A 17,196-nucleotide genomic window follows, 5' to 3' on the forward strand; every position below is an offset into this window, starting at 1 on the left:
ATTCAAATTCAATTCAATTCAATTCAAAGTTTATTCTCTATAAGGATTACAATGCTGAGTTTACAGAATTTGGTTATTGTGTGGTTTACATGTAGTAAAATAATAATTACAGAGTGTACCACTAGAACACCTAGCATGGCTAGGCTTTTCGGGCAGACTTAGAATAATTCTTAATTTTAAAATATTACAAATTATGAGGTAAGTTGGTATTATGGCTAAGTGACTAAATACTAGTTTGTGAGTTTAGCAATGTGAATGCTTTTGTTTTGGCACAGTACATAGTTTCAGTATTGGAGTATCATAGGCCAACTTATGACTAGTTAGGATTCATTATTTTAAGATTGAGATTGATATTTCTGTTTATGGTCAAATGGGTGAGTGAGTGTAAACTAGAATGTTCACTTATTACCAGACTGGAGAAAAAGTCAGTCTAGTGTATCAGTGTATAGTGACGTACATCACATTAATTTATTGTGTAGTAACATTAAGTAAAGAAACCAACTGTTCAGTTCTTCAGAGGATGACTGATTTAGACAGCATCCACACAATATACTACATGCAACAGGTATCACACACACTTATTTATTTCTCTATAGTATAGAGGTGTTACACAACAGGTGTCACACTACAGGTGTCAAACTATAGGTGTCACACTACAGGTGTCACGCAACAGACGTTACAATGCAGGTGTCACACTACAGGTGTCACACAACAGAGGTCACAAACAAGAGTCACACAACAGGTGTCACACAGAGGTCACATACAGGTGTCAAACTACAGGGGTTACACTACAGGTGTTACACTACAGGTGTCAAACTACAGGTGTTACGCTACGGGTGTCAAACTACAGGTGTTACACTACAGGTGTCACACAACAGGTGTCACACAGAGGTCACATACATGTGTCACACTACAGGTGTTACACTACAGGTGTCACACAACAGAGGTCACAAACAAGATTCACACAACAGGTGTCACACAACAGAGGTCACATACAGGTGTCACACAACAGAGGTCACAAACAAGAGTCACACAACAGGTGTCACACAACAGAGGTCACATACAGGTGTCACACAACAGGTGTTACACTACAGGTGTTACACTACAGGTGTCACACAACAGGTGTTACAAGAATCATTTACCTTGGTGGTGTTTGAAGACGTGACTTTAGCCCTGGCTATGGCTTCACCTATCTGGATGGCCTCCAACGCTCTCTCCCTCAGCCCCTACAACATGTTCAAACATTTGTCAGCACTACTATGATACATTTCTTTGTGAAAGGTAATGATATGAATATTAGAACTTACATAGTTAAATGCACATTCACATATCAATACAAGATAAATTATTAATGAATAACTGTCAATGACCAAACAGAAGAATAAAGGATGACTTACCTGGAGTTTACCTGGAGAGAGTTCCGGGGGTCAACGCCCCCGCGGCCCGGTCTGTGATCAGGCCTCCTGGTGGATCAGAGCCTGATCAACCAGGCTGTTGCTGCTGGCTGCACGCAAACCAACGTACGAGCCACAGCCCGGCTGGTCAGGAACCGACTTTAGGTGCTTGTCCAGTGCCAGCTTGAAGACTGCCAGGGGTCTGTTGGTAATCCCCCTTATGTATGCTGGGAGGCAGTTGAACAGTCTCGGGCCCCTGACACTTATTGTATGGTCTCTTAACGTGCTAGTGACACCCCTGCTTTTTATTGGGGGGATGTTGCATCGTCTGCCAAGTCTTTTGCTTTCGTAGTGAGTGATTTTCGTGTGCAAGTTCGGTACTAGTCCCTCTAGAATTTTCCAGGTGTATGTAATCATGTATCTCTCCCGCCTGCGTTCCAGGAAATACAGGTTCAGGAACCTCAAGCGCTCTCAGTAATTGACGTGTTTTATCTCCGTTATGCGCGCCGTGAAGGTTCTCTGTACATTTTCTAGGTCAGCAATTTCACCTGCCTTGAAAGGTGCTGTTAGTGTGCAGCAATATTCCAGCCTAGATAGAACAAGTGACCTGAAGAGTGTCATCATGGGCTTGGCATCCCTAGTTTTGAAGGTTCTCATTATCCATCCTGTCATTTTTCTAGCAGATGCGATTGATACAATGTTATGGTCCTTGAAGGTGAGATTCTCCGACATGATCACTCCCAGGTCTTTGACGTTGGCGTTTCGCTCTATTTTGTGGCCAGAATTTGTTTTGTACTCTGATGAAGATTTAATTTCCTCGTGTTTACCATATCTGAGTAATTGAAATTTCTCATCGTTGAACTTCATATTGTTTTCTGCAGCCCACTGAAAGATTTGGTTGATGTCCGCCTGGAGCCTTGCAGTGTCTGCAATGGAAGACACTGTCATGCAGATTCGGGTGTCATCTGCAAAGGAAGACACGGTGCTGTGGCTGACATCCTTGTCTATGTCGGATATGAGGATGAGGAACAAGATGGGAGCTAGTACTGTGCCTTGTGGAACAGAGCTTTTCACCGTAGCTGCCTCGGACTTTACTCTGTTGACTACTTAAGCCGTGGTCCATGTATGTAGCAGGCCCGACACTGTAACACTGACTGTATGACCCTCGTGGTCCATGTATGTAGCAGGCCCGACACTGTAACACTGACTGTATGACCCTCGTGGTCCATGTATGTAGCAGGCCTGACACTGTAACACTGACTGTATGACCCTCGTGGTCCATGTATGTAGCAGGCCCGACACTGTAGCCACTCACTGGATGACCCTTGTGGGTTTAGTGTTTAGTATTGATTTATAAGCACTCAGCCACGGTGCTTACAATAAAATTATTTTATCAGCAGAACTGTGACAAGGTTGTGTCAGCAGCACCAACTGTGACCTTACTGTCTCATGTACATAAATACTTAGTCCCTTCTGGCTTCAACGCCAAGAGCCTTCGTGCTGGTGAAGGGCTCTTGATTCATGGAATAAGAGCTAATTTCCCTTTCGTTGGATCCCGAGTAGCTCTTCTTGCCCTTGTGGTATATGACCCCTATGGGTTAAACTCTTTCCACGAGCTATAAAGGCAGTATAAAGCATTTTACCAACATAATGGAGTGGAAGAGTTAAGTCCGTATTTAGTAGACGCTAACTTTATTAACAAATAACATAGAAATATAGAATATGATGTCTAGAATTGGTTATTAACAACATTCAAGGTCAATATACAATATTAAGGATACATTTAACTTGTCTGAGTAGATTCTAAAAACAAGGGACATGTTCAAAAGTTCCATCAGAACCGTGAGCTGTATAAATGACTAGTTTAATTCATATTTTAGGGATTAAAGTCTGCTTGACTGGTAGTGACATGGTGCCTTATTGATCCTCGTGTGTTAAATAGGCCTTGTACCCCATTAATCAAGCAACCTTAAGCATTTACAGCACCCACAACTCAGGGTCTCTATACTTTAGCTCAAAAAATATAAATCGTATTTCAAGGTGTAAACTCACCGCGTTCAGAGAAATATTGACGAAATAAACATTTTGTTCTGTAGTTGAGGTCTTTATTAAGTCATCGGTGATGGAAGTGAAGACCAGCCAGTCACAACCGGTTCCGTTATCTTGCGCCTCAGAGCTGGATATCTGCACCAGATTACCCAACACTGTTACACCCTGTATACACTTACACTTTAATACTTATAGTTGGCCTTAGTGTCTAGGTGAAATGTGGCATTAATGATCCTTGTCCTGATACTAGACGAACCTGAAGCTAACATGCTAACTTAATGACATGTCTCTGAGTACATTTCTACTTTATATATTTGTGAATAAATATCTTATGAATTTATTGGATTAATCCGTTTTATTTGGTATATATATGTAAGTGCATGCAATAAGTTCACAAAAACAGGTGATATCTTAATAAGCAATTATAACCACACTAAAAAAGTAGTAATGTTTTAAGCTTTTTCGTCATCTCTCACATTATCCTTGATAAAGTGAGACGTCACAAAAACTCGAATATGGGATTTGGCTTGCAGCGTCCCCAGCTCACATACTGAAGGGTCCGGGATTGAGTCCCGGTATGGGTGAAACGTTGAGCATGTTTCCGTACTCCTGCTGCCCTTGTTCACCTAGAAGTAAGTAGACACCTGGGTGTTAGTCGATTGTTGTGGGTCGCATCCTGAAGGACAAGATTAACTTTAGTTGCCCGAAATTCTCTGCATAACCAGGGGCTTTCTGTATAGTTTGTCAGTGATGTCAGCTAGGTCTGCAATAGTTGTATAATGTACTTATAGAAATAAAGACTATTACTATTACTATTACAATTATTATAAACAAGGTGGGTCGGTCCTAGAGTGGAGAACAGTTTGAGCAGGTAGGAGGCGGCTACAAACATCCCCACATCATCTTACCTCCTTCAGAAGGGAAATGACGTTGGTTTTGTTCCCTACAATGACCATGTGGCAGGGTTTCGTTTTAATCTCGAGTAGAACCTTAGTCAGGAACTGCAGCTTGGTTCCAGAATCTGCTGAGGAAGAGGGGTGAACTTGAGGCAGTTCAAGGAAAGAGAGGTGTGTCCCAAGCCGGGTACTTGCTCCCACGAAGTCCTTCACTGCAATTGTTCCCTAGATTATTTTTTTTCCCAGTGGCAAGTTAATGATGATAATGCTAATTATATTTTGATAATTTCTGACTCACGAAATCGTAATAACACAATTGCAAACAAAACACAAGAGGAGCTTGCAATGTGCTCGAGTTCCACCTGTTCTGTAATTGCATAATTTCATTAGAATGTGAAAACCTAAGAGAGAAAAACCACTCCTAACACTTTGAACGGGTATTATTGCAACTTATCACTAGAAGGACTCACCTAGTCCTGAATTCACCGAGAGCTGAACTCAGAAAGAGCAGGACTTTCCGAAAGCCGGACTTACCAAGAACAGGACTCACCAAGAGCAATATTATCCTTGAGTTGCAAGATATGATCGTGGAGGAGCATGGCATGATTCCATGCGTGGTGCATCACCCATGACAACGTCAGGTCCAGCACACGTCTCAGAGGAGCCATCAGAAAGGCACATGACTCCTGGTGCCCTGGGGGGCATTTAGGAGTATGTGTGGGCACCGGTACGATGGGCATTGTCCCTATGGCACCCACTGCCTTGCTGATAACGTCGCAAGTTGCTATGACGACCATCGCTTCTGAGTGAGAAGGATTGGAAATATTTGGGAAGGACTGGGCACCGCAGGGCAGTGCCAGGAGTGTGGTGCTGGTGTTACTAGTGGTGGTGCTTCTCCTGCTGGTGACCAGGTCGACGGTGGTGCTGGCCACAGCTTCACACTCCTCGTACACCACCAACACTGGAAAAATTATATGAGCGTACATCCATCAAATAGCAATGAGTATTAGTGGAGAGCCTCGGTGACCTCAGTCAGTCACTGAGGCTCCATATGTTTAACAAGACAGAACCAGGCCATACAAGTAACTAACTCTCCAGGTTCGTCTGCAACGGTCACCTATCTACCTGGGGACTTGTAAACATTGCTACTGAATCCCTCTGATGTACAAGCTATTTTGTATACCCCTAATATTGATCGTTGACGTACGTGAAGTGGGACGCAGGGCAGCAGCAGCAGGGAGGGTGAGAGTGACCAGCAGCAGCAGCAGCAGCCACAGGTGATGGCGGCCAGGTGGTGGTGTGAGGAAAGATGTGAGAGTAATCTTGTCGCTGCTACTCCAACGCCACCACCACCAGGGTGAATACAAGCACATAATCTCTTGAAATATTACACTGACCCATGCACAACACCAATGATGCCTTCTACCTACTGGTCACATAGTCTTCTCTGAATTTATCATTCTCAAGCTGACCACAATCTTGTAGTATTTCATCACCAACTGATGTTTACAAATGGCAACATTAAAACCTATGAATGAAAAACAAAGTAAGAGACGAACATTGAAATCTTGAAGCTGATCAGAAGAGGCATTCTTTATCACACGAAGGAAGAAAAACACCGGAGGAGAGGTGGAGAGGCGCAACAGTTGAAGGCAGCATCACAAGTGGGTGGGACCCACCAGCGGCAGTAGGTTATGCTCATTAGTTGGGCCAGGTGTTAGCAATAGAGCTACAGAGCAAGATTCCATGGTGTTGCTGTGTCAGACAAGTATCATTACTTGTCAGTATAAGACACGTTTAACCTGGACAGTAAACTTTATCAGTTTAATACCGAGACATGAGAGAGGAACTTATATACTTGAAACATCTCTCAAATGAAGATACCCAGATGTTGAACATGGTATCTTGTTCATCACAGGAGTAAATCTTTTTACACCCGCTGTTCTTGTTCACCTACCACTAGATTCCTATTGCTGTGGGTGGCCTGGTAGGCAACGCTCTCGCTGTTCACACAGTGTCCATGGTTCGATCCCTGGCAAGAGTAGATTCAATGGGAGTGTTACTTTACACCTGCTGTCCCTGTCACCTAGCAAGCAAATAGGTACCTGGGTGTTAGTCGATTGGTGTGGGTCGCATCCTGGGGAAGAAGATTTAAGGACCCCAACAGAAATAAGACAAGCAGTCCTTGGTAACGCACTGACTTTCTTGGGTTATCCTAGTTGGCTAACCCTCCAGGGTTAACAATCCCAATAAAATCTTATCTTATCCTAGAAATCATAAAAAGTCAGTCCTAAAAAAACGAAGTTAACGCAAGTTTCTTTGATCAAGAGCCCTCATTCATCAGCATCAAGGTACCCCTTGAAGGACTGAAAACCTGATATTAATTGTGAGATTATAATATTCGATATGACATCAGTTTAAGACTTGAAATTACAACAGGATGCAGTCTGACATTAATGCATTGATCATCGAAGCCCTCTCCAAGTATACTTAAATTTTCAATACTGTTAAGTGCTCATTTATTATAATTATTGCCACACATCTTGGAAATTATACGAGAGACATTAAGTGTTGACTTCACTGGTAATATTTGTGTTGCGTTATATGAGTGACACTATAATGTTCTCGCAGGAGGTTAATACTCTCTACTAACTCCTATATACTAAGACAATTGTAAATTAAACCTCCATGGCATCAGAAAATACTTTTCATAAGTTCCTTTAATTCCATTTTGATTTTACATAGAATCACTGAGAGTGACAACCTATCACTACGATGGTTGACTGACGACTGGACCACCTGGCCCACTCAACCTATCACTACGATGGTTGACTGAAGACTGGACCACCTGGCCCACTCAACCTATCACTACGATGGTTGACTGACGACTGGACCACCTGGCCCACTCAACCTATCACTACGATGGTTGACTGAAGACTGGACCACCTGGCCCACTCAACCTATCACTACGATGGTTGACTGAAGACTGGACCACCTGGCCCACTCAACCTATCACTACGATGGTTGACTGAAGACTGGACCACCTGGCCCACTCAACCTATCACTACGATGGTTGACTGACGACTGGACCACCTGGCCCACTCAACCTATCACTACGATGGTTGACTGAAGACTGGACCACCTGGCCCACTCAACCTATCACTACGATGGTTGACTGACGACTGGACCACCTGGCCCACTCAACCTATCACTACGATGGTTGACTGAAGACTGGACCACCTGGCCCACTCAACCTATCACTACGATGGTTGACTGACGACTGGACCACCTGGCCCACTCAACCTATCACTACGATGGTTGACTGAAGACTGGACCACCTGGCCCACTCAACCTATCACTACGATGGTTGACTGACGACTGGACCACCTGGCCCACTCAACCTATCACTACGATGGTTGACTGACGACTGGACCACCTGGCCCACTCAACCTATCACTACGATGGTTGACTGACGACTGGACCACCTGGCCCACTCAACCTATCACTACGATGGTTGACTGAAGACTGGACCACCTGGCCCACTCAACCTATCACTACGATGGTTGACTGACGACTGGACCACCTGGCCCACTCAACCTATCACTACGATGGTTGACTGAAGACTGGACCACCTGGCCCACTCAACCTATCACTACGATGGTTGACTGAAAACTGGACCACCTGGCCCACTCAACCTATCACTACGATGGTTGACTAAAGACTGGACCACCTGGCCCACTCAACCTATCACTACGATGGTTGGTGGTGGACTGAAGACTGGACCACTTTGCCCACTCAACCTATCACTACTATGGTTGACTGAAGACTGGACCACCTGGCCCACTCAACCTATAACTACGATGGTTGGTGGTGGACTGAAGACTGGACCACTCAGCCATCACCACAGTATATACCTGGAGTATAGCTAGAAGGTGTTCCAGGCGTCATCGTCCCCGCGGCCTGATCCATGACCAGACTTCGTGGTGGATCAGGGTCTCATCAACCAGGCTGTTACTGCTGGCCGCACGCAAACCGACGTACGAATCACAACCCGGTTGGTCGAGAACTAACTTTAAGTGCCTGTCCAGTTCCCTCTTGGAGACAGCCAGGGGTCTATTGGTAATCCCCCTTATGTATCCTAGGAGACATAATCCTGGGCCCCTGGCACTTATTATATTGTATTTTAGTGTACTTATGTCGCCCTTGTTTTTCATTGAGGGGATGTTGCACCGCCTGCCGAGTCTTCTGCTTTTGTAGGGAGTGATTTCCATGTGCAGATTTGGGACTAGTCCCTCTAAGATTTCCCAGGTGTATATTATCATGTATCATTCTCGCCTACCTTCCAAGGAATACAATTCAAGGGTCTTCAACCGTTCCCAGTAATTTAGGCGCTTTGTTGTATTTACAGTTGCAATGAAAGGTCTCTGTACATTCTCCAGGTTTGCAATTTCGCCTACCCTGAAAGGGGCCGTTAGTGCACAGCAGTATTCCAGCCTAGAGTAAATAAGCAGTTTGAAGAGAATCATCATGGGCTTGGCATCCTTAGTTTTGAAGGTTCTCATTATCCATCCTATAATTTCTCTGGCAGATGTGGTACATTGTTGTGATCTTTGAAAGTGAGATTTTCTGACATTATCACTATCTGATCAGAGTTTACCTGGAGTTTACCTGGAGACCTGGAGAATGCACAATATAACTTTGGTATAACTGTGTCTAGCATTAGGAATAATATTAGGAGAGAAGTAAATAATGAAAATGATTGTTATAGAAATGCAGTTAGAAGCCTGAGTAGATCTATAACCCACTATGATAACATGAACGTAGATAAGTATGTTTATGGAGCAACTTGCAATGTGAACAGACTGACTGATGTTGTAGTGGCCAGGCTTAGGCTTGGTTACAAATACTTCTGGCAGTTTGGGAGACACAGATGATGATCAAACAAAATGCAAATTATGTGATCAGGCATATGGTCACTGTCTTGAACACTATGTGCTTAATTGTCCACTTATTGAGGAATACAAAGATAGACAGTATAATAACCTATGTGACATGTCAAGATATCTTATTAATGAAAATAAGATACCAGATATACTATGCAAATTTCCTAAATTTGGTTGTAACAGATAAGTGAACTGTAGATATATAGATATAAATCCAAATGTATTCATGTTAACCCCTTGGGGTCTAGTTACTGGGCCTTTTGTGTATCCATATGTTCTTGCGCTACCGTCCACAGGATGGTAGCGCGAGAACATATTGTGTGGTTGGAATTTATTTTATACTCCGATCTAGGTTTTATTTCTTCGAAATTTTCCAGACCGAAGTAATTGAAATTTGTCTTCATTGAACTTCATATTGTTTTTCTGCGGCCCATTTAAAGACTTGGTTAATGTCTGCTTGGAGATTGACAGTGTCCTCAATAGAGGACACTGTCATGCAAATTCTGGTATCATCAGCAAAGGAAGACACGGTGCTGTGACTTACATTTCTATGTCAGATATGAGGAAAAGGGTGGGAGCAAAGCAAAAGACTTGGCAGACGATGCAACATCCCCCCAATGAAAAGCAGGGGTGTCACTAACACGTTAACAGACAATACAATAAGTGTCAGGGGCCCGAGACTGTTCAACTGGCTCCCAGCATACATAAGGGGGATTACCAATAGACCCCTGACTGTCTTCAAGCAGACACTGGACAAGCACCTAAAGTCGGTACCTGACCAGCCGGGCTGTGGCTCGTACGTTGGATTGCGTGCAGCCAGCAGTAACAGCCTGGTTGATCAGGCGCTGATCCACCAGGAGGCCTGGTCACAGACCGGGCCGCGGGGGCGTTGACCCCCGGAACTCTCTGCAGGTAAACTCCAGATAAGATTTCGTTCGGATTTTTAACCCCGGAGGGTTAGCCACCCAGGATAACCCAAGAAAGTCAGTGCGTCATCGAGGACTGTCTAACTTATTTCCATTGGGGTCCTTAATCTTGTCCCCCAGGATGCGACCCACACCAGTCGACTAACACCCAGGTACCTATTTGCTGCTAGGTGAACAGGACAACAGGTGTAAGGAAACGTGTCGAAATGTTTCCACCCGCCGGGAATCGAACCCGGGCCCTCCGTGTGTGAAGCGCGAGCTTTAGCCACCGGCCACCGGGCCAGGAGTACTGTACCTTGTGGAACAGTTTTTCGCTCTAAGTGGGCTGGTTCTCCTCTTTCTTGGCTCTAACCTCATTGACTCCCATTCTCTTGACACTATTACTTCGATGGGTTTAGCTCTTAGATTGTAATATATATGCACATGGGTGTTCCGTAAACAGTAACAAGTGTTTATTACACTATATAATATACACGTGAGTGTCGATCAAACATAAACAAGTGTTTATACACTAAAGAAAGATATATTAGTGATATTTTGAAGGCAATTAAGTGTAGGACTCTTGGTGTGTTCAATAAAATTTTATTTCAGTTTTACAATTTTTAGATTTTCACAAGTCTTGAGAGCACAAAAGTGTTACATACTAATTCATATAGATAATTATAATTTTAAGATTTATCCTTTGCATTCCTGAAGTGCTCTGCATTACTAAGGGCTTTCCTTGATACATACTTCTCCTTTTGTAACCACTGTTAGTTTCTTTGTTAATTAAAATTCGGTCTCAGGTTCAGTTTTAATTTACATGGATGGATGGGTAAGAGTGTGTTAAGCCTGATGTTGACAACATTCCAGACACCTGACTGTTGACGCTGCTGACGTACACCTGTAGTCAAGACTTCAGCGCTGGCTGGTTTTGATTGATTGAGAACTTTTCGCTCTACATATGTTTTGAACATCACAGACGAACTTACTGTGTTCTGCCCATCACTGATGGTCACCATCTATGATGTGGTCAGTTGGTCGGGTCGCCTTACATCAGCTTTAAGGCTCCACAAAGACTGTTGTTGTTGACTGAGATGCATGTAAGATTATTTAGGTACAGGTATACATAAGTATCTGTAAATTACCTGGAATAATCCCCCAGAAAAGTCAGACTAATTGATATATTTCCATTGGGGTGATTTGTAGTCTGTTTTTCACTTTTTTGTTAAAGCAGAGTACCATGAAGAACAAGAAGAATCTACATGATAAATAATGTATAATAATAATTATAATAATAATAATAATAATAATAATAATAATAATAATAATAATAATAATAATAATAATAATAATAATAATAAGAAGAAGAAGAAGAAGAAGAAGAAGAAGAATCTTTATTTCTGCAAGTACATGTACAAGATATAAAGGCCTAGCTTACATCATTAACATAAACCATACCACGGGCGGGATTTGAACCCGCGGTCATAGAGTCTCAAAACTCCAGACCGTCGCGTTAGCCACTGGTATGGTTTGTTTGCAATCGTGTCATTACGATTTCGTGAATCACTGACATACTACTATATAGAAAGTCCCTTGTTAGGCAGAGCATTTCGGGCAAATTACGTCAATTTTCTCCCAGGATGTGACCCGGTGGCCTGGTGGCTAAAGCTCCCGCTTCACACACGGAGGGCCCGGGTTCGATTCCCGGCGGGTGGAAACATTCGACACGTTTCCTTACACCTGTTGTCCTGTTCACCTAGCAGCAAATAGGTACCTGGGTGTTAGTCGACTGGTGTGGGTCGCATCCTGGGGGACAAGATTAAGGACCCCAATGGAAATAAGTTAGACAGTCCTCGATGACGCACTGACTTTCTTGGGTTGTCCTGGGTGGCTAACCCTCCGGGGTTAAAAATCCGAACGAAATCTTATCTTATCTTACCCACACCAATTCACTAACACCCAGGTACCTATTTTACTGATGGGTGAACAGGAACAGCAGGTGTCTTAAGGAAACACGTCCTAATGTTTCCACCGTACCGGGGATCGAACCACGGACCTCAGTGTGAGCTGACTGCACTAGCAATCCAGTTAGACATAGGTTCTTGCGAGCCTCAGTGAGTAGACACTTGTCTGTTTGTAGAGGAACTTTAACTTGGCATTTCGCTTTTTTTACTACATTGCTCCTGTAGATTACCTGTAGAGGATTTCGGGGGTCAACGCCCCCGCGGCTCGGTCTAAGGCCAGGCCTCGTGGTGGATCAGGGTCTGATCAACCAGGCAGTTACTGCTGACTGCACAAAAACTGATGTACGAACCACAGCCCGGTTGGTCAGGTACTGACTAGGTACCTGTCCAGTGCCTTCTTGAAGACAGTCAGGGGTCTATTATTATGTATGCTGGGAGGCAGTTGAACAATCTTGGGCCCCGGACACTTACTAATTCTGATGTGCTTGGGTCATAGGGAATTCCCAGATATTTCACTGAAGATACTGAAGTGATAAGTTCCCCATTACACTGGGCATTAAAAGTATTTACCCTTTTCAGTTTACTTTTCGTGCCACGGAGTATGGTTTCTATTTTCCCGAGGTGCAGTGATAGTTTGTTGTCTACTATTTGCTACATGATTCCTTAGTTCTAGTGATAAGAATAAGTTTATTTTAGCATGATACAGTCTTTGTATAAAGGTGAATGGCATTTGGGTGTACATACCAAAAACCCCTTTATATGCAGAACATTTTGGGCAAACCTAAAACTAACTTAAGAGTAATAAGGCAATAACAGTATGACTCCAATACTGGATGTGTTTTTTGCCCTAGATCTGGCATAAGTTAACATATTTTTTTCTCAATTTCATTTATTGTTATAGTTCTTCCTGTGATTTTTAGCTCCTTTATGATTCCTTAAGCTTTAAGTTGGATATATTGTATTTCTGTGACCATCGCCTCCTTCCATGTTTCAGAGAGACCTGGCCCCTTTCAGCAGCTCTGTGATTCTTCGTCTTCGCCTGTAGAGAGAGTATATCTCTCTTTCTAGTTTACATTTTTTTTTCTTAGGGTAATGTGCCTTGAGCATTCCTCAAGTGCCAAAATGTTAATTATTTTTTAGGCAAAGGTTCGTATCAGTGTTGTTGAGAAAATCTTGCCAGCTTGATTCATTTAGGACATAGTTACTTTGGTCCCACTGTATGTTTCTGTTATTGAAGTTTAATTTGGTGAAGAATGTTTTTTATCATTAAGATTAGTAGGTAAGTTTATTTAGGTACAGTTAAATATAGAATTCTGGACATCACACTGAGTATACCCAGAGGCCTATAGTTGCTGACATTAGACCTACTGTTTTTTCTTGAAGATATGAGTAACTGTGGCCTCTCAGGCACAGTGTTGGTGGTGAGGGACAAGTTTATTATGTGCACAATGGTGGCTGGTAATTCCCAGGAACCATCTTTTAAGAATTTGTCTGTAATGTTATCAGGGATGTTTGTCACTGCTGGGAAGCCTTCACCTCACCTAATTGAAGAACATTATTCCAATTTATGTTTTACTAGCAAACTTTGTTTCCTTTTTCAATTAAAGTCTAGATTTGTGTAATATATAAGTATATTGGTGCCCCCAGGAGGCAGGAAGTAAGTTTTCTTGGTCCTTAACAACCCAACAACAACAACAACAACACATATGGTTGTCAGGTGGTTAAGTAAGTTACTTTATTCACTTATAATTACATTTTAGTACACTTACTCAAGTTGTAGGTGATTATAATTGTCTTAATAGTAACATGTGTGTATATTACCAAGGATAAACAACAAAGACAAAGTGACTTATTTGTATCGTGGTCCTTGTAATATATTATTATTAGCAAACTAGTTGTTTGATATAGAAGAAATAAGTCATCATTTTAACCATGAAGAATAAAACAGCTTAGTAACTTATCTGCGTGACAGTCAGGTACAGTAAAAGGAGGTACAATAGGGATAAAGTAAACTTAATAGTTTACGTTCACATTAAATAGAGACTTCAGCCTAAGAAGTTAAAGAATGTAAACTATACAACAAATTATTTTCCTTCATTTCATTTGACCCTAATAGGTTTAGCTCTTTGTTTTGATTATAATAATAATAGTGTAGTTTCATTTATTAGGTAACTTTTAGGTCTATTCCTGACCTGGTTAATGCTAGGACTAGCCTTACATGTGTTGCCACTAACTTACATTCTTTTATTGTTCTCTTCTTTTTAAAATCAGTTAACAAAAAAGTTTCCGTATTAAAGCACTATATTATCTTTGTAAAATTCATGCCTGGGTAGGTGGCAACTCATTTTTGTAATATAACTCTTGAGACATAGTTTAGTTTTTTTTTAGTTTAATATGTTTGTTATGCACCCCATACCCCTCCTGTGGGCGGTAGTCAAAAGATTACAGAGGTACATAATGTGTCCAGGGACTGGGCCCCAAAGTTTTGATAGCTGAACAAGGTACAAATGTAATTAACTAACTGATTCAGTGATCTTAAAATAATTGGGATTTCATAAGCAGTTTCAAACTGGCTCTATGTCATCAGGTTATGGAACAATTATAAAAGATGTTGAAGAAACAGCAATTTTATTGAAGGTGTTTGAGGTCTGACCATCTACTGTAGGTTTGTACGTCAGTTTACGTACAGCCAACAGTAACAGCCTGGCTGATCAGGCCCTGGTCACAGACCGAGCTGTGGGGGCATTGACCCCAAAACTCTTTCCAGGTATACTCCAGGTACTGCAACACTCAGTGGAGGTTTCTTCATGCTGGTGAGGGGCTCTTTGTTTAGGGAATTGTCTGTGCTCCAGTTCCCTAAATTGAGCCTGAATGCCTTCCACCACCCCCCTTCCCCACAGGTGCTGTATAATCTCTACAGGTTTAGCATTCCCCCATGATAATAATAATGTAGGTACTACGTGACTGTGCTCACTTCCCCTAAATACCATTCTGGTTTTGGTTGCTAACCTTGACAAAGTACACAGCAAAATACATATTCAGAATACTGATTGAGAGCAATTTTATAAACATGATTTAACTTCAGTTGCTTTACTCTGTCTTCAACATTCAGTGTGTCCAGTTGTAATTCATTGTGGCCTACATGCTCTTGGACCCAGCCCCAGGATGAATCTCATCATTTTGTTCCAAGTGATTTGTAGACTCGCAATTTTTTTGATAAAACAGAGTACCATTAAGAATAAGGTTAATCTGTGTGACGTTGTATAAGAGCTAGACATAATCATGTGAATCCCTCAAGGGGGGTAGACACTGGGCCTGTTTATACAGGAATATAAGTAAATTTATTTAGGTACAGGTATGCCTGGTATTTGCAGTTTTTTACTGCATTGTTCACTGTCAGTTCTGACATGTTTGGCCAGCTTAACATAATATGTTTTGCAGCATGCTTGATGAGGGCAAGCAGCAGCAGGAGCAGCAGCAGCAGGAGCAGCAGCAGCAGGAGCAGCAGCAGCAGCAGGAGCAGCAGCAGCAGGAGCAGCAGCAGCAGGAGCAGCAGCAGCAGGAGCAGCAGCAGCAGGAGCAGCAGCAGCAGGAGCAGCAGCAGCAGGAGCAGCAGCAGGAGCAGCAGCAGCAGGAGCAGCAGCAGCAGCAGGAGCAGGAGCAGCAGCAGCAGCAGCAGCAGGAGCAGCAGCAGCAGCAGCAGCAGCAGGAGCAGCAGGAGCAGGATCAGGAGCAGCAGCAGCAGGAGCAGCAGCAGCAGGAGCAGCAGCAGCAGGAGCAGCAGGAGCAGCAGCAGCAGGAGCAGCAGCAGCGGTGGCAGCAGCAGCAGCGGTGGCAGCAGCAGCAGCAACAGGCAGTACTGTGGCCTACAACAACCATGACAGATCATGACCTTGACAACAATGTCTTCTACAAACATCTTCAGGTAAGGCCTTTCTCCTGCCTTGCCAAAAAATTCACTTTTACATACATGAATTTTATATATTTTATGCCCTTTGGGGAAGGTACCTTGATACCTGTGAAGGGTTCTTGATCCAAAGGAATAGAGCTACCTTCATATGTCTAACCTAATTACGTACTAACATTTTTGCTAAGGTATTCGAGGGGGTAAACCTTAAAAAAGTTATGATATTGTTTATATGGTCTTCAGTAAGCCCAGACTGCACTGGCAGATTGCATAGGAGGAAAATTATTTCTTTGATCAAGACATGGCTGACCAGTAGTTGAGGTTGCATTAATAGGAGAAAACAATGGGGACCTGTTATGAGTGATGTATCACAAGGGTCAATATTGGGACCCTTGCGGGAAGAGGGAACAAGTTTGCTGATGACACTAAAATAGGCTGTCAAATAATTTCTAATGTGGACACAAGAAATTTCTAGGATGACCTAAATAGGTTGATGATGTGGTCAGAGAAGTGGCAGCTGCAGGTCACTTCAGACAAAAGTAAGGTTCTAAACCTAGAAGAAAATAACTGTGGCACTTATGCTAATTAATGTAGATTTAAATCAGAGTAAATGCAAAACAGATTTAGGAGTTTAGGTTGGCAGAAATTAAAAGCCAAAAAACATTGCATTAATAGTTGCAATAAAACTAATATAAATATAAATAATAGAAGTCCCAATTTAGAGTATGGTGCTCAGCTCTGGTCTCCATATTGACATACATGCACCTAATATTATACAGAAAAGGATGACAAAGGATGATGAATTAGGGGAGATATAATTGAAGTGTACAATAAAAAAGAGTAACTAAAATTCCAGGAGCAAGAGGCTATTTCTGTGCATGATTTTTCTGAAATGTGATAAGTAACAGAAACTGGAAATTATCATCACTGATTGCCACCAGGAACACCATGGAGAAGAGATGGCAAGATGGTGTGAACCCAACTGGGTAATATGTGTGCCCCAGCAGTCTGCCATAGAGAATATACCTCTTACACTACCTATCATAGGTAAGGAGAAAGGTAGTTGTATGTAATTTATAAGTCCAACTAAGTCTAATATATGTTGGCCTTAATAAATATTCTTATCCATTCTCTT

The 17,196-nt window shown here is 42.5% G+C and overlaps 1 protein-coding gene across 1 annotated transcript in view; it reads left to right on the plus strand.

The window, feature by feature from the left end:
- Positions 1-13,835: 13,835 nt before the first annotated feature.
- The window catches only part of LOC128701840 (uncharacterized), a 39,831-nt gene continuing 36,470 nt past the window's right edge, over positions 13,836-17,196 (plus strand). Inside the window, exons 1-3 of the mRNA XM_053795764.2 lie at positions 13,836-13,879; positions 15,596-16,079; positions 17,003-17,108. Of these exons, the coding sequence (XP_053651739.2) occupies positions 15,597-16,079; positions 17,003-17,108 (589 nt within the window). The 5' untranslated portion in view covers positions 13,836-13,879; position 15,596. The remainder of the gene's footprint in view (positions 13,880-15,595; positions 16,080-17,002; positions 17,109-17,196) is intronic.

Source organism: Cherax quadricarinatus, chromosome 69 (genome assembly GCF_038502225.1).
Source record: "Cherax quadricarinatus isolate ZL_2023a chromosome 69, ASM3850222v1, whole genome shotgun sequence".
In the NCBI taxonomy this organism is placed as follows: Eukaryota; Metazoa; Arthropoda; class Malacostraca; order Decapoda; family Parastacidae; genus Cherax; species Cherax quadricarinatus.